Source organism: Varanus komodoensis, unplaced genomic scaffold (assembly GCF_004798865.1).
Source record: "Varanus komodoensis strain SLA01 unplaced genomic scaffold, ASM479886v1 scaffold44_3, whole genome shotgun sequence".
NCBI classification, from domain to species: domain Eukaryota; kingdom Metazoa; phylum Chordata; class Lepidosauria; order Squamata; family Varanidae; genus Varanus; species Varanus komodoensis.
In genome coordinates this window covers 1,148,252-1,169,994 of record NW_025336010.1, presented here as the reverse complement: position 1 = coordinate 1,169,994, position 21,743 = coordinate 1,148,252, and the positions used below count along the sequence as shown (strand labels likewise).

General features: G+C 57.2%; 2 protein-coding genes across 17 annotated transcripts in view; one reads left to right on the top strand and one right to left on the bottom strand.

Moving 5' to 3' along the window:
- The window catches only part of SFI1 (SFI1 centrin binding protein), a 41,762-nt gene extending 33,011 nt beyond the window's left edge, over positions 1-8,751 (top strand). For 8 of the 14 annotated variants that reach the window (XM_044444374.1, XM_044444373.1, XM_044444382.1 and 5 more), the window contains 7 exons: positions 1,300-1,562; positions 2,816-2,911; positions 3,206-3,413; positions 3,762-3,912; positions 4,252-4,381; positions 7,255-7,357; positions 8,467-8,751. In XM_044444374.1, coding sequence (XP_044300309.1) covers positions 1,300-1,562; positions 2,816-2,911; positions 3,206-3,413; positions 3,762-3,912; positions 4,252-4,381; positions 7,255-7,357; positions 8,467-8,574 — 1,059 coding nt within the window. In that variant the 3' untranslated portion in view covers positions 8,575-8,751. Of the gene's footprint in view, positions 1-1,299; positions 1,563-2,815; positions 2,912-3,205; positions 3,414-3,761; positions 3,913-4,251; positions 4,382-5,077; positions 5,245-7,254; positions 7,358-8,416 lie in introns of those variants that run through there. The other 6 variants (XR_006416105.1, XM_044444377.1, XM_044444380.1 and 3 more) reach the window with 6 other exon arrangements.
- Positions 8,752-8,801: 50 nt separating this feature from the next.
- The window catches only part of PISD (phosphatidylserine decarboxylase), a 61,368-nt gene continuing 48,426 nt past the window's right edge, over positions 8,802-21,743 (bottom strand). For all 3 annotated transcript variants that reach the window (XM_044444416.1, XM_044444415.1, XM_044444418.1), the window contains exons 4-8: positions 17,172-17,408; positions 16,243-16,381; positions 14,442-14,588; positions 11,932-12,092; positions 8,802-11,159 (exon numbers count right to left, since the gene is read on the bottom strand). In XM_044444416.1, the coding sequence (XP_044300351.1) occupies positions 10,935-11,159; positions 11,932-12,092; positions 14,442-14,588; positions 16,243-16,381; positions 17,172-17,408 (909 nt within the window). In that variant the 3' untranslated portion in view covers positions 8,802-10,934. The remainder of the gene's footprint in view (positions 11,160-11,931; positions 12,093-14,441; positions 14,589-16,242; positions 16,382-17,171; positions 17,409-21,743) is intronic.

Below are 21,743 nucleotides of genomic sequence, written 5' to 3'. Positions count from 1 at the left end.
TCAGCTGTCCTCACCTGACTGTATGCTACGTCTGACACCACCGTGGTCACTGATTCCCACTGGCTCAGCAGCACTTACATCCTGTGCTGTGTGGAGGGCAGCTGCTGCTACCTGAGCGATTCTGTTCCTCTCGCAGGAAGGAACACCTCACTGTGGCTGCTGTCTTGGGCGAGGCTCAGTCCTCCCTTCTTCATACCCAGAGTAGGGGCTCGTCTGGTAGGACAGCTCCACCCATCCTGTGCTCCTGATTCTCTGTGATGTGGGCCCCCCTCGGACTGGGGGGTGCCGGGTGGTTGGCGCAGCAACTGTCGCCTTAGCAGGGGCAAGCAGGCTTGGCGAGGTGCTTTGGCAGTGTACCTCTGCCTGGGCCCCGTGGCCCTTGGTTTGGTTGTCTTGGCAGGCTGCTGCTTTAACTGGGGTATCTGGAAGCCCCCCTTGCTTTCCCCCCGCTTTGCCCCCTGGGAGATGGGCTTCCCAGTCTTGGAGGAGGAGGCCATTCTGAGGCTAGCTGTTGCCCTCTCCGCAAATGGACCAGAAAGAGTGCGGCACTCCGCCGCGACTGCAACGCACACTTCCGTGGAGGAGGCCTGCAAAGCGTCCAGAATGGGACGTGATGGCCCACTGCAGCCCACCTCTCCTGAAGTACCCTCCTGGCATCATCCACGGTGTCCATATTAACTTTCCCACTCTGAACTTGGGACCAGGCCATCCAAGGGGTCTCCTGTCTTGCTGGGCACCCTCTTGGTTGTGAGCAGGGGCAGGGCCGCGGCTCCTGGAGCCCCCCCTGCGAGCGGGGCCCATCTGGGGGGCATCCGTGAAGGGGCTTTTGCCCACGCCCCCGAACTGGAATGTGCTGCTGCTGTGGGGCATGCCCCGGGGCCCTCGTCCCCGGGTGGGGGCGGCCCCTCATCCTCATCCTCAGAAGAGGCTCCAGAGGCCGGCTTGCCGGGTGTGTGCACAGAGCCTGTGCGATGCTCCCCCGTGAGAACGGGCCAGGCCTGGAGACGCCGTTTCCCTTTGCCTTTTAAGTTGCGTTTTGATGTCCCGCTGTTGCGAATGTTCTCGTCCCGGATTGTGTTACAGCTGAACTGTTCAGTGTGATTCTGAAAGCTGCCCTGCACTTCCCTTGGAGCCCCCGCAGTGACAAGTGGTTGTGCCCGTTGAGTCGCAGGTGGCTTTTTCGTAGATCCAAGGAAGCCGCTCGCCGGGTCGGCCCTTCCTGGGAGTGGGCGGCGGAGACTGGCCGCCTCCTCGGCCTGCCGATCCTCCGCCTGCCAACGGCCGCCCCTTGCCTTCCAGGTCGCCTGCCGCCATCAGCAGGCAGTCGCTCGCTGCGCCCAGCGCTGGAAGTGGCGGGCTCTGGGCCAAAGGAGCCTTCCCTCGCGCCCAGCCGGGGCCCCTTGCACGGAGCAGGCGGTGTTCCAGGGGGCCACGTTGCCCGCGGGCTCCAGCCCCGGGGGAGACCCCGGAGACCACGCGGGCCTGGCTGGCGTGCCACAGCCTGCCCGACGTGACCATCCACCCCCCCTCTGGGCTGCCGGCGACGCCGTCCTGACTGAGCTGTGAGTAGACAAAGCCGCCAAGCTGCCCGGCTGCTGGAGCGCCCCGGTCAGTCTCCCATGAGCCCAGGAGCCACCCAAGGGCTGCCCACGCTGGCGCCAGGCAAGGGCCGAGCCGCTGGCACTGTGAAGCCACTGGGGAGCCTGGAGCTGCAGCTCTTTCCAGTGGGGAACAGACCTCTGGGCGAGGAGCTGCCGCAGGAGGCCGGGGGGACAGCCCTCTGCCCAAGGCCTTCCCCGCCTCCCGCCTCCCTCCTCTGGTCAGCCGTGTCTCCTCCCTACCACTGCCCAGGGGTGGGGGGTGTGACCACGACGTGGGGAGGAGACTGGAGTGTGCCAGTGCCCCACCTTCCATGGTAGCTGCAGCCCAGTGCCCTGGGGGTCCCACTCGAAGTGAGGGCCCCTGGGACAAAGCAGCCCTCCTGCTTCCTTAGAGAAGCGACCTGTGTCCCTGGGCATCGGCACCCACCGCCTGGAGCCGGGGTCCATCCAGCCCAGCCCGGCCGCACCAGCACCGGCCTCGGCCAGGCCTCTCTGGGGCTTTGGGCGGGTCCGCCCCACCAGGCGAGGGTGCTGTGCTTGGAGGAGGCCTGCGGAAGAGAACGGCTTGTGCAGGGCAGGAGGGAGCCTGAGGCAAACGCTGTTCTTCGCCTTCCCCTGGGCTCTCCCGAGAGCGCGTGGTGGGCGGGAGGGCAGCTCGTGGCCTTTCCGCCTTGTCCAGGACACTCCAGTCCCCAGAGTCTTTCTACACATCCTTGTGAATGTTGGGAGCGAAGGGGGCAGTTATTCCTGGCATGCGTGGGGCACTCGAGGTGTGAGAGGCAGGATTGCCCTGAATGGGGCAGTTGATGGGCAGCGAAGAGGCTGGCCTGCCTCCAACATGGGCATCCGGGGGAGGGCCCCCAAGAACTTGCAAGGAGGATACTCTCAGAAGTAGTTGCTAGATTGGGGTCAGTGAAGTGCTCTGCGCATGCTCAGAGACTCACCTTCGGTAGGTGGTGCTTCCTGAAAGGGCACTGCCGGATGCAGAGCTGTTGTCGAAAGACAGAAGCTGCTCTGGAAGGGCGGGCAGAAACCCGGCTCAGAGCAGTGACGCTCCCGGCAGCTCCTTTCCCCCACTGGAGTAGCGCCATCCTGGGGCAGTGGGGATGGCGGGAGAAGGGGAGGGGCCAGGGAGGCAGGGCCATCACGGTGCGTGCTGCAGGCCGGGGGCTCCCCGCTGCAGCACCCCAGTGCTCCCCGCTGCCTCTCCCCAGGTGTACGGCCCGCCGGGCAAGGCTGCAGCCACGCAGACTGGGTGTCCTGCCGCTGTTTCTGGAGGGAACGGGCACTCCCGGGGCTGCCGGGGAGGGGTAGGTACCCCCGCGCCCTTCCCACGGGAATGGGGGCCCTGCCGGAACTAGGGCCGCCTGCTCTTTCCCCGCCATGGGCCCCTGTGGGGCTGCCCCCTCAGGCTGGTCATCCGAGGCGCAGAAGGAAGGCGAGCCGGGATAGCCCCTGGCCCCTGTGCGGGTGCCGCGGGATGATGGTCCGAGGGACTCTCGGCAGGCTCCTTTGCAACTGCTTTTCCGACTTGCCTTCTATCAGCAAAGGACAATCCAGGGGCTGTAACGAATCCGGCCTTGGTCGTTCTTGTTCTCTTCTAGACTGGAGGGCCAGCCCGGGCTTCTGCCGCAAGCCACTCCGAGCAAGCTGCCTGCCCCAGCTGTAGCCATGCTGCCCGCCGCCCCAAGCGGCCCCTCAGCCCCTGCCTTGCCTCAGTCCACAATGCCGCCCCGACTGGGCCCCGGGCAGTGCAGCCCAGCCTGTGGAGGGCCGGGGCTGTGGCCCCTTGCCTCCCTCAGGCCAGAAGTGGTGAGTTTTGCCGGCCCAAGGCCAGCCGACGCGCCCTGCTGTGCCGCCTGGCAGCGGGGGGCAGTCCACCTGGCCCGCCCGAGCCCCAGGCAGGGTCTGCCTCAGTGCAGGCTGCACCTGGGAGCTGGGGGCTGCCGCTCTGAAGTGGGGTTGCCTGGCATGCAGGTTCCCCCCCAAAAAATCCAACGCAGCACCCATCCGCCCAGCGTGTCTGGAGAGCTCCCGCAAAGGCCACACCGTGCCCCCTGCCAGGAGCGCTCAGGTGCTGGGTCCTGCAGCCTGTCTCCCGGCCAGCTGCACAGCTCTGCGAGTGAATGCCCACGTACCCCCGATCCTCCTGCCTTCCAGGTGGCACCGTTGGGCCCTCCATCTGGGCAGCTTTCCGCAAGGCCTCTCGCCGCAGCCCGTCGTGGGGCGGGGGAGGCAGCGAGCTCCCGGGCGGCTTTGCTCACACCCGAAGATGCCGCGGGGAGCGCAAGCCCTCCCCCCAGAGTCCCAGGTAACATGGCCGGCACTGGCCGCCTCCGCGGGCCCCGGGTGCAGGGGCTCCCATGCTGCCGAGAAGCACTGACCACCCCTCTGCTTCACCAAGGCAGGGGGCTGCCTGCTCCAGCTACGCCTCGAGAAGGAGGAGGGGCACTTTGGCCAGAGCTGCCCCCAGGGCGGATTGGGTTGGCCATCCCACTGCCTGGGAGGTGCCTGCCCTGCCACTCCTCCCCCCGTCCCTGGGTGGCAGCGCCTGCCCTCAAACCGTGGCGAGATTCTGGGGGCGCTGCTTCATGCAGTGACACGGAGCAAAGGCTCCGAAGCTCAGACTCATGTCTGCGTTTGATTTCAGGAACCGAAGGACGGGGGCAGCCAACAGGCAGGTTCCCCGGGGAGGCTGCAGGTCACAGGCAGCTGGAAGCTGAGCTCCAGTGTATTGGCCATAGGATGCAGTGCTTCCGCCACAAGCAGCAGGAGCTCCGGTGGGTAGCCAAGGGCCGTCCTCACTGGGGTACACAGCCTCCCTCGTGGACGAGCGGGCAGGCCAGAGAAGCCTCGCTGGACTTGGGGCGGCTGACATGGGCATGTCCCTCCCGGCCCGTCGCCACAGCCTGTCTCTGGGTTGGGGGCTTCAGGGCAAATGGAGGGCACGGCGGGACCCCAGAGAGGCTGCGCAGGTGGCTCTCTGCTGCTCCTGACTCACCCAGAAAAGGGAGGGCTGGCGGCATCCCGGCTGCGCTGCTGCAGCCTGGCAGTGAACAGAGCCGTAGCTTAGACCGGCTCGTGTGCTTGCTGAGCACCTGGGGAGCGGGGGCCGGCCCTTGTGCCAAATAGGCTCCCCCCAGGGACAGTGGCTCCCCGTGGTGGGGCAGGTGGCCTGGCGGCTCACGGGCGGCAGCATTAGATGGCCGCTTCCAAGCCTTCACACAGGTTGGGTCCCCCAGTGTCCCTCCGCCTGTTTAGCGAAGTCTGTGCAGGTGTCGGGGGGCAGGTCGGCTGGATGCACCTCGCCAAGGGGGAGCAACCAGCGTGCCTGCCTGGATAGAGCAGGGTATGTGCAGAGGGCCGTTGTAAGAACTAATTGAGTGATGAGCAGAGAAGGAAAAGGGTGATAGGAGTTGCTCAAAGCTCACAGCAGGAAACAGGCAGGTTGCTGACCCATAACTGCTGTTCTTCAGGTGGTCCTCTGTGCATTCACACATGCCTGTTGTCAGGAAGACTTCCAGGCTAGACTCGGTCTGGTGGTGGAAGCCCCCTCCCTTCTCACATATGTAGGAGGGGCTCCCACCCCTTTCTGCAAATCTGTGGAGACCAACATTGTTGCTTTGGAACCAAGGGGAAGCAGGTGAATGACCAACCGCATACCCAGAGGCACGGGATGGGAGAGGCTACCTGGTGCCTGAGCTGGCTGGCACCACCGTGAGGTTTGTGGGTGGGTTCTGCAATGGCCACTTGAAAAACAAGTCACCAGGAACCCACCCAACTTCCTTCCTTCCTTCCTTCCTTCCTTCCTTCCTTCCTTCCTTCCTTCCTTCGTGCTCTCCGTGCATCACACCCATGGGTGCCTAGTGAGCTCGCCTCAAGTCAGAGGCGGGCGGGCACCATCAAAGAGGAGGACCATGGAGAGAACTGCTCTGCCGAAGGAGCAGCCTTGCCTGGCAAGAGGTCCAGTCGGTAGAGCCTGCCGCGGGCCGACGGATGGGGTGGAGGGATGTCTGCCTGCAGCGACGTCGAGGTCGCCACCGCCCTGGCCATGGGTGCTCTGGGCCGCTCGGGGAGCGGCAGTCCTGCGAGCCGGCAGGCCAGCGCGATGGCCTCGGCCACCCCGCTCCTGTCTGTCCCAGTGGCTCACTCCTCCACCTTGACCACCTTTGTGTGGCTGCCTGCCTGGCGTTTGGCTGCTGGACAGTTCCTGGATTGTGCTCTCTTGTACTGTCAGCCTGCCTGCTGCCTCAGCTCTGGCCCTGGACTGTTGGCCACGCTTCAGCCTTGAGCACTACTGAGCTGTGGAGCCCAGCACCCTGGTCCTTGCACTTGCCTGCCCCCCCCCCCCACATCAGCTGCCTGTGCCCCGGTCCTCACAGCTTGCCCTTCAATTTGGTAACCCAGGTGGTCGTAGTGGCAGTTTAGAGCGACCGGTCAGGGCCATGGGCCAGGAAACATGCCCTTCTCTTGGTCCGGTGGGCAGGATGATGGAGTCAGCCAGGGAGCCCTTTGGCCCCAGGCAGCAAGTGGGGGGCTGGAACGACTGCATGGACATCGCTTGGAGGCACAAGATGGTGCCAAGAGAAAGGCTGCAGTCCTGTGTGGGGCACAGCAACGATGTCCCTCGGTGTGGCAACGGAAGCAGCACCCTTGCAGGAGCAACCCCGGGGGGTGGGCAGTTGGGTGTGCACTGCAGTGAATCCGGAATCTCAGCATCGCTGATGCTGCTTCCACGGCTGGAACAGGCTGCGGTGGGGTTGCCTCTGGTGTGTGTGCAGGCACCCTTGGTGCCGATGGAGAATGAGGTCTCCTCATGCTTGGGCTTCCCCACGTCTGCCGTCTTCAAAGCCCACCAGGCCTTGCCTGAGCACCCTGGACCAGATGGCTGCAGCTGGAGGAGGCCCTGCAGCCCCCAGGGCAGGCGTGGCACAGGCCCAGTGGATGCAGTGGCACTGCATCTGTGGCCTGAAAGGTGCGGCTCCAAAGCTTGGCCTGAAGTCTTCTGGCGTGTTTTTTAGGCCTGCTTAGTGAAGGCCTGACAGTACAGGGAGGTTCCGCAAGGCCCCCCCCCCCCCAAGGCAGAAGAGGCACAGAGAGCAGGGGAGGGGCAGCTGACAGTTCACAAACCTCCAAAACCGCACCCTGGGTGCCCTCAGGGAAGGAGATGGACAAGGAATGGGGTAGGGGCGCTGGAGAGACGGATGGCAGAAGGGCTTGCTCCTTGGGGTGCTTTTTGATTATATATTGGAAAGGGTAAGTTAGGGTAAAAGTTGGGAAGTGAGCAAGAAAAGAGCAATAGCAATGAATTGAGAAAAACGTCAAAGATGCTGCTAGAGGGAAATCCTGGGGCACTCACAGGGGCAGTTGGAAGAGAACTGAGGAAAAGGGCAGGGACCCCCTCGGATCTACCAGTGGCTGGGGGTGGGGGGACCACATCCCAGCCGAATGAGCCCAGCTCAGAAATCCTCTTGCCAGCAGGCCCCGCGTGGGGGCCGAGCCTGCGGGTGCTGCATGGAGACGACGGCGGAGTCCGCCCCCAAGCACATGGCGGAAGTGCTCAGGAGGAGGCTGGTGGGGCGAGTCCGACAGCCCCCTTTCCCTTTTGCAGCCGCTCTTCCATCAAGGCAGGGAATGTGTCGCCTTCCTGCAGGTCCTGCCAGCGACGAGAGCGTATCCTCTGCAAGTGGCTGGAGATGAGGACGGGGGCTGAGGAGCCGGCTGAGGAGCAGCAAGTGCGCGAGCAGCTGGATCGGGTACGCGTGTGGGGCTGTCCCAGCACTACTGTGTGGGAGGGCAGTACAGCTGCAGAGTGCGGTCATGTAAGCCCCCTTTTGCCAACCAGCTTGCCCATGTTAGCTGGGAATGATGGGAGTGGCAGTCCCACACATGAGGTCATGGGAAGACAAGCAAGCTGCAGAAAAGAAACGTGGAGCGGAAGTGACACCAAGGACACACGCTTGGTTTGGCCAGCAAGGACGCGGCTTGTGGCGGTGGGCTGGGCACCGAATTGGATTAGGGGGATCTGAGAGGGTGGGGTGCTGCCCGCCCAGGCATCCGTGACGAGGCAAGCCACTCTGTGCCCATGGGTTGCTGGGAACATTCCACTTTTCCCAACTCAGGATTTGCTTAGTGAAAATTTGGTGGCCAAAGTTTTTAAAGCATACCACAATTGGAACAATTTTAGGAATGGCTACCTTGGCGTTCAAGTAGATGATCGATTCTATTACTTAGTTGAGAAGGACTTTGGTTGGTAATCAAGTCCTCCAGTACCAAAAAAATCCAGTATTTGGGGCTCTGCTTTCTCAGGCCTTCTGCTCCTTCCTCATATCACATCAGCAATCATGGCATAGTCACAAGCAGATGTGCTGGCTTTAGGAACTCTGGAATGGAAAACTGGTCCCTCTCTTTGCAAGTGCGTGCAAGTGCCCAATAGCCAGAGAGCCCTTGGTGGTTCCCAATGGTTCCAAAACACTTTTAGACCGAAACTGGGTGGCAACAAAGTAAGTACTTTTTGTCACTCCTTGTGGGAAGCCACCCAGGCATCACCCTCACTGGCCCAACCCGCTCGGAAGCAGTTTAAGGTTTGTTCCCTTCGGCAGCTAGGCTTGAATTGGAGGCACCCAGTATTTACTCTCACTGTTTGAAGCATGAATTTTATGCGCATTTTGCTTCCTGTTGCTCATTGCCCAAGTGCTTGTTAGCTGCCTCGAGATGCCATGGGCATGATAGGTGGCATATAAATATTTTAAATAAATTTGGAGTAGAGAAGCTAGACGTAAGTTCTCTAAGTTGCAGACTGCCATCTTTCGCAGAGGCCTAACCCAGATGGCCCCTTAAACATGGCATTCCCGTCGTGTTGCAGCTGAAGGTGCAGACCGACTCCCTAATACACGTGCTGGGAGAAGAGCGGCGGCAGATGCGGAGCTTCATCAGCCGTGTCCAGGACATCCGAGCTGCTCTTGACATCTAGACGTTCATGCAGTGGGAGGATGGGGTTCTTGGGAGGGTGAGGGCAGCCACCTTCTGCAGGTTCGTAAACACTGGCTAAGACTGCAGCCCTACATAAGTGCAGGAAGACGTCGTATTGAATATGGGGGGAAGGCCTTGCTTCTGCATAGACAAATAAAGGATTGCACTACACAAATAAGACATCTCTTGCTGCAATCAAATTTTTAAACTCTCTCTAAAAAACAGGCATGGTAGGGCATTTGTTTTTATTTTAAAACATTTGTAATTAATGTTAATGTCTGTAAGTTGTACAGTTTGACATAGAAAAATACTGTGCTACTGATACAGTTGAATAATTAAACGGCTCCTCTGTGCAGGAAAAACTCGCAGCGTTATCCAGAAACCTTTCCCAGTGGTTTAGGGCCAGCGTGACCGGCTGTGGCTCACAGCTGTTGCCCACTCCCAAGTTCTCTACAGAACACGGTCCAGACCCAGAAGGCCACTCTTGCAGTGAACAAGCAGCAGCACCTCCTCCCATCAAGCGGAGGCTGAGAAAGGACAACACCAAGTGGTGCCGGCAAGGCAGCCTCCCTGGAGCCAGCTGGTGAATTGCCCTGCACTGGGGGAGCAAGCCTGACAGCTGGCACAAGAGCCGCTTCGTGACAGCCAACTCAAGTGCAGCTTCCCTTCTAGAGGCTCCGAGAAGGCGGCTGTGCTCACCCAGTATATTCTAGGGCTGGACAGAACAGGGTGTAGGTTAGGCAACCCACCTGGAGGCTGCGAGGGACCAGCCAGCCATCACACGGGCGGATGCCTGGCCTTTCGTCGGTCGTGGCACAATGACAGGGCTGCTGTCATACAGACTTGAGCTTCGAGCTGCCTGCTCGCCCTGAGGAACTCAGTCCTGTTGTAGCGGGCACCCTGTGCACACTGTTGCCATCGCTTTGCTCACTGTAACAGGTGCCACTCAGAGCAGGAGCTGTTTTGGTCAGAGGGTGTGCACTGGTGAGTGCATGCAGACACAGCGCCACAGCAGAGAGAGCACATCGCATGTGAGGGGTGTTCTGGGCAAGCTGAACACTCGCCTGAGCTGCATCCATGATCGATTGAGTCTAAAGACAAATCCATTATGAGCACAGTTATAAATGAGGGAATCTCTGCTCCCATCACCGCTTTGGCAAGAGTAGCTGAGTCCCCTCCAGAAAAATGGCTCATGGGTGCAAAGCGCCTGTTGTCTACACAGCCGCGCACTCCTCCTGCCGTTGACGCCATCAGAGGAGAAGCGGGATGAGGCTTTAGGACCCCGTGACTTGGTTTCTGGGCACATTTGGCTTTCTAAAGTCAGTCACATAAGCATCTTGCAAGTTCAGTAAAGAGTAAAAAATGTTAGTGCACATGAGTTGAAAAGAATTGTTCAGAAGTTCCAAAATAGTTCTTTAATTGTCCATCCTATAGCCATTTGAGTTCTGCATATTTTCAGGGGGGTTTTTTAATGAGTCCAGGGCAGACACAAACTTTCTCCCTTCTCCAGGTCATGGCAACTCAGCAGCAGCTGCACAGTGAAGGGGAATAAACGCAAGCCCTTTCCAGCAGCAAGAGATCTCCCCCCACCCGCCTTTGCACAAAGAAGTTAAATTGTGCATATTTTTCATGACCCGAGCTTGGCAAAGGAGATTGCCTATCTCCTATACAAAACATTAAGGCCCAGAATAACAAAACCAAATGACTGGTTTGAAGAGAGGTACAACAATTGAAGCAGACTTCCTAAAAGCAAAGAAAAACACCCAAGAATTCCTAAGATACGGAATGTGGACGCAGTGTTGGAGATTTAAAATACAGTAAAAATGTCTACTTTAAAGGGAGAGAACAAGATTTTTACCAGTATTGAAAGCAATGAACTTTTGCTTATTTGCTCTGCATAATCAGACCTTGCTTTGACACTGGACTGCTGTGGCTGGTATAGGAACCAGAACAGGTAACTGGAGAACAGGTGGAAGGGAAATGTAACTTGGAAATATGGCCAATCTGCTGGTGTCCCTTGAAAGAAGAGTGTTTACTGCTTCCCGTCCTGCCTCAGGCTGCAGGCCTAAGAGGGCCTCCACACAGACATCGTGGATCTGTGCAGAGCTGGTGGGGAGGCTGCAGAGCGAGGAGGAAGGCATCACCCCGGTCAGCATCCCGAAAGGCCACGGCACCTGGCACAGCTGCACTTCTCGTGGTGGGAATGTACTAGCTCGCCATGTTAAGAACTGGGGGGCGGAGGGTCCCTCTCTTTCCTCACTCAGGTCCTGCTGAGCAATATTCCACCTCGGAGAAATGTCCCTGTACAAACTGAGTCCCACTGCAGAGAAAACACCCTCACCCCACCTGGCAGGGAAGTTTCTAGAGAGAGCCCAGGGCCTCTCCAAACCGGATTTTCTGGCCAAGCTTCACATAGAAATTAAAGTCCTTCGGCGCTTCAAAGATCAAAACAATAGTTGAGCCTAGATTAAACTCTCCCAAATGCTCTCCCTTTCTCATGCAGATGCCTTCGTGGTTGTTGCTGTTTGTGAAGCTGCAGTCATTGTAGGAGCCTTTGCTGTAACGGGGGCTGTTTGTATGCAGGTCCTGCACAGACAGAAAAGCAAAGGGCTGTGACTCGGGCGCTCCGGGCAAAGGGCGCATCCCTCCGTGCTGGAACTGGGGGCAGCCCTGCAAGGAGGCCATGTTGGGTCAGCCACTCTTCAGCTCATGCAGCCATTTGTGGTTAAGTGGGGGGGTGCCCAGTCCATCCCACTTTCATGGCCCTTCCCTCAAGCGCCTCCTGGCCATAACAGATCAGCATCACAGCCGTTGCCAAGACCCAGCCCCTCGTGTCAGGCAGCTGGGCTGACTTCCCTGCCCCGGTCCCAGGCTGCCAGCAGCAGGGAGGAGGAGACTGATGCCGCCACCCAGCTGTGCAGAAAACCCTTGCTTCCAGGATCTCGCTCTGGAGCAGGGTTTCCAGCCCTCTTCCTGTGCCTTACGGACCAGGAACTGCTATGACCACCCAAACACCTTCCTAAAAATATGGAGCTGCTCCACCCCAGGCCAAACTGGTGGCCCCCCTGGCCGGCTCCAGGCCTTCACCTGCTCCCCGAAAGCTGTTCTCAACTGGAGATGCCAGGGCTGGGACCTGGCAGCCAGGAGAGGTGCTCCCCCTGCACCGTGGCCTCTTCCTGGGTAGCAGGCAGATGGCTCTTAAGAGACTGCAGGCCTGAGGACCCGGGAGAGCAGCTGCCCGTGCTGGCTCTGTGGTTAAAAAATCCGTTCACTTCCAACCCAGCATGCCAAGCTCACCCCACACGCTGAATCGTGCCACTCCCCACCTGTAAAACAGGACTCAAAAGAGCCCACTCACCTGGTCAAAATAGATGCGGATTGACCCCACATTTTGGGCCCCCACTGCTGTCAGTGAAAAAAACCCATGCTTCCAGCAGCCTGTGAGGACGACACGCTCATTATGGCAAAACAGTTCTTTGATCCAGCGAGCAACTCCTGGGTTGACAGACATCAGTGAACCTGTGGGGAGCAAACAGAAACGTGCAGAGCCTTGTTCCTCTCCTGGGAAGGGCCTGGGCTGCTCTGGGGGCCAGAACCAGAGCAGCCACCAGCACACTTGCCAGATCGGTCCCAGGTCCTGCGGGAGCCCTCGGTCTGCTGAGCAGCGTCAGCTGGCAGCCCTGGGGGAAGAGCCATTCAAGAGCCAGCTCTCCCCTCAAGGACTGGCCTCCTTCAGCTGCAGCGCCTGCAGCTTGCCTGGCTGCCCTGCCCCTGGCTTGGTTGCATAGCCAGAAGTGTGGCTTCTAGATCGAGAGAGGTATTACTGCCACTCTACACGACTCTGGTGCACCCGCAACTGGAGTACTGTGCTCAGTTCTGGGCCCCTCATTACAAGAAGGATATAGCCAGGTTGGAGTCAGTGCAGCGCAGGGCCACAAGGTTGGTGGCCGGTTTGCAGGGGATGCCGTATGAGGCGAGACTGAGGGAACTGGATCTCTTCAGCCTGGAGAAGAGGAGACTCCGAGGGGATCTGTTGGCGACATACAGGCATGTGAGGGGGTGTCAGAGGAGGTGGGGAGAGACCTGTTCTCCCCTGCAGAGGAATGGGATGGGCTTCCACGAGAGGTTAAGGCCCCATTGGTGAGGGCGTTCAAAGATAGGCTGGACATGCACATGGTAGGCCTATCGTGACTGGAGCCGGCTGGAGTGGGGGTCAGACTGGATGGCCCGGCAGGCCCCATCTGACTCGCTCAGTTTCTATGTGACCTCCACAGCACAGGTCCTCCGGTTTGCTGCAGCTGCGCCTGCGTCCTGCCCGACCTCTCCCTCTCGCGCTTCTGCTCCTGGTTCCTGCTCTGTCTCCTGCCTTGCCATGTCGCCTCAGCAGCACAGGTTCATCGGTTGGCTGCCTCTTGCCTGACCCACCTCACTGATCCTGCCTCACCGTATCGCCTCAGCAAGGCAGGGCCTCCTGCAGACCTTTGCTGCCTCTGGCCCTTCTGCCTTGCATATCCTGCCATGCCGTGTCCCCTGCCCTGTCATCCTGGCTTGTTCCTGACCCCGTCCTTGTTCTGCCCTCATGCATTCTTCTGGCTCCTGACCTCAGCCCGTACCGTGACTACAACAGGGCCTCTCCGTTAAAGCAAGCATTTGGCCTCCGCCTTTCCTGAAGTCCTGCCCCCAAGGAGCGGCGGTCTCCGTGGCCCTGCTCTTGTCTGTGGCTGCCCATGTGCCAGCTGCAGGCCCTGACAAGGCTGAAGGGAGATGCTGCGACGGAGTTTAGCTTTGCTGCATTAAGACATGGAAGCATTTGGACTGGAGAGTGAAAATGCACAAGTGGAGACACGCCATGGCAACCTCAAACTGAAAGGGATGTAATATTTTATAGTAAGTTAATGAAGGGCAGGGCAGGGTGAGAGGAAAACAACAGCTTTTTCTAAGTGTGATTACTGCTACTTCTCCTTTGGAACCTTCCAGAGATAAGAATCTGAGAGCCCTGGGATGGTGGTGTTTTTTAAAGCTAACTTGTTCAATGCAGGAGTCTCTGCAAGCGCACCCTGCCAGGCAGGAAAGGCTGAGGTGGGAAGGCCTTGCTCATCCTCAGAGTCAGGTGCCACCAAGGCCCGGAGTTCTGATTTGGAATCTTCCCCTGGCTCATGGCTGGCTCCCCCCACCCCCAACACACACTTTTCAAAATGGGAGCAGAACTCCTGAGCATACGAGTCCTGCAGAATCCCCTCGGCAAGAAAATGGGCCCGGCAGGGCAACACGACGTGGCCTCCAAGATGTCTGACTCCAGCTAGCACTTGTTTTGAGTTCTGCGAGCGTCAGGACAAGCTCTGCCTGTGGCCTCGCCTCTGCTCTGCCGCTGGCCCCCTTCCTGCATCAGCCCTCGTTTACAAAGCAAACAGTAGCCCCTGCTCGTAGGAGCTTGCAACAGGCCGCGAGCAGAGAACTGGACGGACCATAGTGTCCAAGACAAGCAAGAGTCTTGTTTACAGGAGAACCCACCCCTGAACAGCTGTCCAGAGGGTGCAATTTATCATGCAAAGGACAAAGAGCTACACCAATTAGAGAAGTGGAGCAGCCTGATGAATACTCTGCATTTTGCCACGGTAACAGATCCTGGAGGGCCTGTGTGTGCGGGTTCAACACTGTGGGCCCACAGTGCTATTTCTGCCCAGGTGCTGCATCTGCACACTCTTTCTGAGCAGTGTGGGGCTGTAGTTCGTTGTGAATTAATGTCTGGAAAACCAACCATCCAATCACCGGGGAGAGTCTACATTCTATACTGACGAATATTAAAACGCAGAGCGGCCGAAGCGCACACCTGCTTGTGCTGCCCCCATCCCCGGAAATCAGGCCTACCTGGGAAGTGGCGCCGATGAGACACCTTCCAGTCCGTGGGCGAGTGGAAGCAGTGGTAGTCCCCAGGCGCCAGGTAGATCACGCAGTGGTAGAGCTCGTTGCCGTCCTTCGTGACCAGCTGCTTCTGGAACGAGCCGCTGCGGGAGGCTGGAAGGCACCGAGAGAAGGATCCGCCTTCAGGGGCAGCCCACACACGCCGCCAGGGAGAGCCCAGGGAAGAAGCCAGCCGCTGGCTTGGCGGCTTTTGGCTCTGAAGGGCCGCAGGCATGTGCTTTAAAGGCGTGCGACACACTAACACAACTGCTTCCAAAGCATGGCAGGGGAGGAAAGCGGGGGCCAGCGCATCTTGAGAGGCATCACCCTCATCGCCACACGCCTGGCTGGGGCAGCCAAGCTCACGGCAGATTCTCAGCAGACGGGTCAAAGGGGTCCCCCAAGGGGAGACGAACCGCACAGTGCTCATAGATCTATTCCAGACCGAGGGTGCATCGTCTTCCGACCCTTTTGCCACCGCAAGCAACACAGCCTGCCACGCTGCTCACCCACAGCCAAGGCAGGCCAGGGCTCACTGGCAGGCACACCCCACAGTTCTGACAGGGACAAAGGTCGACGACAACAGAACAAGCTGTTGTTGCTTCACAGCAAGCCTGGAGGTGACCTAAAACCAAAGAAGGGCACGCAAGGAAATGGAAGGAAGGCCAGGCTACCAGGGAAGGGGCTCCCACTCCTGCAGCGGCCCAGACTCGACCAGGACGATGGGGGCCTCTACTGTGCGGCATGCGGGCAGCCCCACAGGACCTATGCAAGGCAGCGGCATGGTCCACCTCAACATCTGTGCCTGGCCGGAGTGGTCCTTCTGCAGAACAGCTCTCTCTGCAGTCCTCTGCTGATGACACCTCCCAACCTGCATGCGTGATGCACAGAGAGCAGGAAGGGGAAGCTGGGTTGCTGGCCTGCCACGTCGTCCTTCAGGTGGCCGTCCGTGCAGCCACAACCCCACATCAGTGTCGGCCAGCATCTCCCATGCTCCCGTGCCATGAGCGGAGCCGGCTGGTGCTGGAGGTCAGACTGGATGGCCCGGGAGACCCCTTCTGACTCGCTCTCTTTCTATGTTTCTATGTTGCCCTTTCAGCACAGGGTTGGCTATTCACCGGCCTCCCCTTGGTTCTGCGGCCACAATGTCAGTCTGCATGGAACCGGAGGAATGGGGCAGACCAGGGGCGGGAAGGGGGGCCCTGCCAGAACAAGTCTGGCTTGGAAGCCTTCCTGCAACAGGCCCAGAGCCCCCGGGCGCGTGTGGGTGCTCAAAGAACAACGGCTGCGGCGGAGCCACCTGCCCTGGCGCCCCTTTCCCACTAGTGCGGGGCCTCCTGTCCCTCTGCAGCCTCCAGTCAGCCCACAGCCAGCAGCAGTGCTCTGCATCACCGCCACGGGAGGTAGCATTTTCTCAGATACGGAGCGAAACAGGAGCACTGCAGGCATGCGCAGTTCAAAACCTTCAGGCCAGTAAGGAGCTGACTCGGGGGACCAGGAGAGGACGTGCTCCACCGTGCAGGGCGGAAGGGAGGTGGGGCCTGGCACACGCTCCCCGTGCTGTGCAGCCCGCCCCTCCACTGGCCGCCCTCGTGGGGATGCATGCGCACCTGAAGCGTGTGGAAGGAGGAGCCAAGAGGAAACCCGACATGCCCTGACACACAAGGGCCGGACTTAAGGGCACTGACCCCACCCTGCTCTGCAAGCACCAAGCCTGCTGATGAGGCACCGGACCCGGAAGCTGGTGGGGGAGCAGGAAGAGGCTGACCGGGCTTGCTTTCCAGGTGTCCTTTGTTGGCCGGTGGACCCAGGAAGGACTCCAGAGAGTATGTGATGCCTTTTACTTGCTCCACTTCGCAGTTCTTCACCTGTCCGAAGCTGAGGATCTTTCCATCCGACGGGCTGATCTTGAGGAAGCAAACAAAAAGAATTCTTATGTTGTTACTATTGAAAAGAGGAGAGGGAAATGACAGTGGAACCAGCTGCCTGGAGAGGTGGGGGACTCTCCCACACAAGAGACATTCAAAGCGAAACTGGACAGCCACCTGAGTGGGATGGTATAAACTGGTGTCCTGCAACAGCAGGGGGCTGGACCCAGTGGCCTTCATGGGGCCTTCCAACTCTGCTATTCTATGATTCTATGAACTTTTACTAGTACTGAGTTTATCTTATTCTGCTTTCTATAAATACCACTACTGGACAAATAGAGCAATAAAAGTCAAACTAAAACAACAAGCAGCAGTAAAAGAGCAAAAAACAGGTTAAATCTGTAGCACTAATGCATCAAAAGTGAGTTTTTTCAAATCCCAAAACCCGTTTCAAAGTGGTAAGTGAAACCTGGATGGCCCTGAGGGAGGGCCACACACGAGAGCAGGAGGAGGCTAGCCAGGACTGCTGGTCCTCGTGGCCACGTGCCACCCCCAGTGACAGCAGCAGCAGTGTGCCTAGGGACACCTGCCGCTGGGGAACATGGGCGGGAGGGTGCTGTAGCAGCCGTCCTGCTTGGGGGCTCCCCAGATACAACCGGCTGGCCACTCCGTGGAGACACGCTGGACCGGAGGGGCGTTGGCCTGCTCTGGCCTGGCTCCTCCTGGGGCAGAGGGGATGCTCCGCCTGCCCTCCCGGAGCCACGCGAGCACCCGCTGACCCGAGACCTTGCCAAAGGCACCGCGCCCTTCCCAGGTCCCTGTCGCTTACCACACTGTGGACGCCGCAGACGGGACGGGCCTGGGGCTTCAGCTTCCGCCGGAAGAACTCACTCAGGTTCCTGTAGTGATGCAGCTCCTCCACAGCTGCCTCCTTCATGTTGACCCCAAATGTCCAGATGTACAGACTGAGGACCGGCTTCCGCAGCCAGGTGGGCAGCTCGACGTTGTTGAGGCGTCCCCAGGCACGGGAGAGCAGTCGTGTTGGCACCGATTTGTAGAGGGAAACCTGGAGAGGGAAGGCCAGGGTGGGCAAAGCGGGGACAGTATTTAAGCAACGATATGCCAGCCAATATTTCAATGACAGTTTACGAAGACATTAAGACAATACTGATAACAAAACTGCACATCAATAAAAAGCAGTGTGCTATTTATACAATATATAATAAAACTATTCAAGTGCTAAAATACTGGAAAAATTAAAAGGTTTTAAGTCTGGTGCCAAAATGAATAGAGTCAGCACTGAAAGTACCTCCCTGGGGAGCAGATTCCACAGTCAGGACACTACCACTGAGAAGGCCCTTCTGGTGCAATCTTGCTAGCCTCTTTCAAAGAGGACTCCCAGAGAAGGACCCCTGCAGATGATATCAGGGTCTGAGCAGATGAATATGGAAGGAGAGGTTCCTTCAGATATCCAGGCCCTAAACCTCAGTGTTAACACCTTATATTGGGTCTGGATCTCAACTGGTAACCAGCAGAGTTCATACAGGACCAGTATTATACGCTCTTGTCTAGCAGTCCCAAACAGCAGTCTAGCTGCTCTATTCTATACCAACTGAAGTATCAGGACTGTTTTAAAAGTAACTCCTAATGAGCCCCAAATAGTCTTCCATCTAATGCAATGTCTAGTGGTCCATCAGATATCAAATAACCCCCTTCTAATTCATCCTTGGCCCACATCCTTAAAATGCAAACAATCAAATGTGAGAAGGCAACAAGAGTGCCCCCCACCAAAGAAAGGTAGGAAAAAGGCTATAAAAAGAAGCCATTTAAAAGCAAATGAATGTGAGAGCATTTGATCAACATTTCCACCATTTTGATGTAAAACCCCAAAACTCATTTCTCTGCTCACAGTATGAAAACAAACTGAAAAACAAAAAGAGCAGTTGGAAGCAACAGCCAACAGATAAGCAGTGCCTTATCTATTTCTCTGCCCAGTTGAAGGATGGTCCCCCAGGGGGTCCCGGCTGGCTTGTTCAGATCAGGGCAATGCTTCCTCTGGGGCGTGTGGGCAAGGCGTGCTCTGGGTGCTTCCAGGTGAGGTTTCCCGCTTGCAGTGGCCCCACTCCTCTCACAGAACCGTGTCCAAACATGACGCTCCACCTGCAGCCCTCCTGCCTTTGCCCCCAGCTCCTTCTGTGTTTGCCTCCACAACACTCCATTCAGGAAGAAAGAGACAGCAGCACAGTGTTTTGACCGGCGATGCTGGGAGCGCTTTCCTCAGCCCCCGCCCCTGCCTTGGGCGGGAACATCCGCTGGCTGCGTGCTCAAGACCAGGGTTGCGCCGGGTCGGACGAAGCGGGCTATCCCAGCATTCCATGCACCCGAAGGCATGACATGCCACGGCAGCACCTGGTATGCAGCGGCTGTGGATCTTCTGTCTAGAGCCACCCAGCAGGTCACTGTCACAATGTGCAGCAGCAAACTATGGCTCGATTATGCGCCATGCACAGAAGCACTTTTTTCACTTGTGAAACTCCATTAAAGCTCAGGAGCAGCCTGGTTCTAGGACTGCGGAGAGGAGGACTATCACCCTATTCGCTTTCTTCATGGCACGCAGAATTCTGTACCACGTCTCCCTTTGTCTTTTTTACTAAGCTCAAACGGACATTCACGTGGTGGGCGTGTCGTGAGTGGAGCCGGAGGTCAGACTAGATGGCCTGGGAGACTCTTCTGACTCGCTCAGTTTCTATGTGTCTAAATGGCCATACAGGGCAGCAGCTGCAGTCCCCTGATCAGTTTGGTTGTCTTTTTGCACTGTTTCAATTTCTGAAGTACTACTTTAAAGGTAAGGTGACCAGGGCTGTATACTGTATTAAAAGTTTGGTGCATCGTAGATTTGTATAAGGGTAACATGATATTGGCAATGCTATTTTCAGTTCCTTTTCTCATTTGGTGCAACATGGAATTTGCCCGGTTTCCTATCGGCCGCATGATGCGTCAACAGCTGCATCCCACTGGCCACCAGAATCCCAAAGTCGCTTTTGGATTCCAATCCCATCAGCATGAAGTTGGGACCTCCCGCACCCATACACATCACTGCCCACTTCCTTGCATTTGTCATGGTAATGTCCTTTCTCCCAGCTGGGAAGGTTCTCCCTCTGGCCCTCTTCACAATCTCTTGGTTTTAACCACCCTAAATAATTTAGTTTCATCAGCACATCTGGCCACTCAGTGTTCCTCCTGATACGATCGACCAGGGTGATTTGTGAAAACAGTTTAGCCACCCCAAGAGAAGACCCATCAGCAAGAAATGGGTGAGGACCACGAACCACTCAAGAAAAAGGGGGGGGTATGCTGGCAAGAAAAAGAAATAGAAAATACTGGGAGGTCTTCAGAAAGTTAGAGGATAGTGATAGGCTGCCAGACCTATGATGGGTTGTCACGTTGTCTGAGACTATTGCAGGTTGTTGGAAACGGCAAGCAAGCAGGCTGGCAGGAGCAGCAGAACCCACTCTTGGTGATGTTACCAGTGACACCACCGGGAATGGTCACTGCCCAAGTGGTGCCTTGGATAAAAAGAGCACAGAGGTGCACGGTTTTAGCAATTTTTCATCAGTACTTTGTAGGTATACACCTGTGAAGGGCCAAAGTGCAGGCCCTGGCCTGGCCCATGTCCTGGTAAATGGCGGCTCTCAAAATTAGTTGGCAATACCTGTAGACATTGTCCAAGCAAGGCTGCACAGAGCTTGCGTTTCAAGAACTTGATAGTTGTCAAATGGTGATGTGTAAATTGGAAAACAAAGTAGCAAAGGGTTTTTTCTTCTCCAACACAGATCTGCTAGATCGGCTAGTGATGGCCTGACCGTTCTCAGTCCCCACCACCTTTTCCCACCTACGCAAGCCTTTTGGTACTCCAGAAAGGGGAGATCTACATCCCACCTTCTTTTTGAGAGTGTTTTCTTTTGAAAGTTGTCAAAAGAAAGAGTTCTTCTCTTTAAACCCTTCTAGAAAAACTAGGCATTTTTAATAGATTACAGATGCCATGGCTATTTCCCTACCTGAAAAAAGAGTTCCGCCAAGCAGGCTCAGCAGCGTGAATGGAGGACCAGAGGGAGCGAGGAAGGGAGGGACCAACTCACAGCAGGCCTGATCATCCGTTGCGCACGCTCACGCTCACGGGGGGCTTGCGGTTGTCAGACAACCTGCCCAGTGCCTCCCTCCAAGGTCAACTGGGGCAAGAAGGTCTCTGCCAATGCACTATTCTGCAGTGTGCAGGGAGAGCCCTGCAATGGAGAGTGGTGCCCAGCAAGTCGCACTCAATAGGCTCAGCACCCTGCTGATGTGGCAGGATGCACACGTCCATCAGTTTTAGGAACAGGTCTTGCAGGGAGAACCACTGTCTTTTTCTCCTTAACAGACTTTCCAAAGTTAAAAAAAGACTGAAGACATTGTGGGAAAACAGAGGGAAGTGACAAAGGGAAGACGATCATCTCTACTCCTGTGAAAGTCTGTGAACGCAGTGTCTGGAAGCAATGGAGATGCGCCAGCGGCAGCGTGGTCCCTCTCTCGCGGAGCAGCTCCATCCACCCGCTGCGCCACACCAGAGGAGCCCCAGCCCCCCTCTGCTGGAGCTTAGCCACTGAGGCAACCCTTCAATGTGGGGGGGGGGGGGGGCTTTTCACTGCAACAGAACTCCTTGCCAGCAGCACAAGCAGCTCTACGGGGGCTGGCCAGACATGCCCTCAGAGCAACGAGAGAAAGCCTATCCTTGCATTAATGTCCAGGGTTTGGTTCCGTAATCCTCTGCTAATGAAGCAGGGTCAGCTTTTCAGTTATATTTCTGATCTGACCATTTTGCATTAGCTGCTGCCACAAATAGAAGTGTTGTTCAGTGTCCTGCATGGTTAGACAGCAGAAGAAGAAACATGAAATGTGAAGTAGGATGGGAACTGGGTGGAAACCGGTTACAGAAAGAATGTTGGTATAATCTGTTGTTATGAAATTCAAAGCCTGATGCCTAATGAAATTGCTGCAGCTGGTTCCTTTAAATCCCCTGGAAGGCAAGAAAGAACTCTCTGGAGAAAGTTACAGGAATGGCAGGGCTGATAGAAGCATAATCAAGCTATAAGCAAAAATGAAGAGGAGAGGGAAGAAAAAAGGCAGGGAATGTCTCTGGGCATCTTTGATAAGCATCTTGCCCATTAGATCCATACAAAAATCACATAAAGCAGAACCCCAAAATGCTAAATGCACTAAACAGGTGGATCCAGGGAATTTCAAGAAAGCCTCCTTCCAGGTGAGTCCCACCCAACATTTGGAACCCTGCCTTCCTTCAAGCAGGAGGACCCACCTGGTCCTGGTCAATAGCCAGAGAAGATGAAGCTGCAGAAGGCTCACCCCA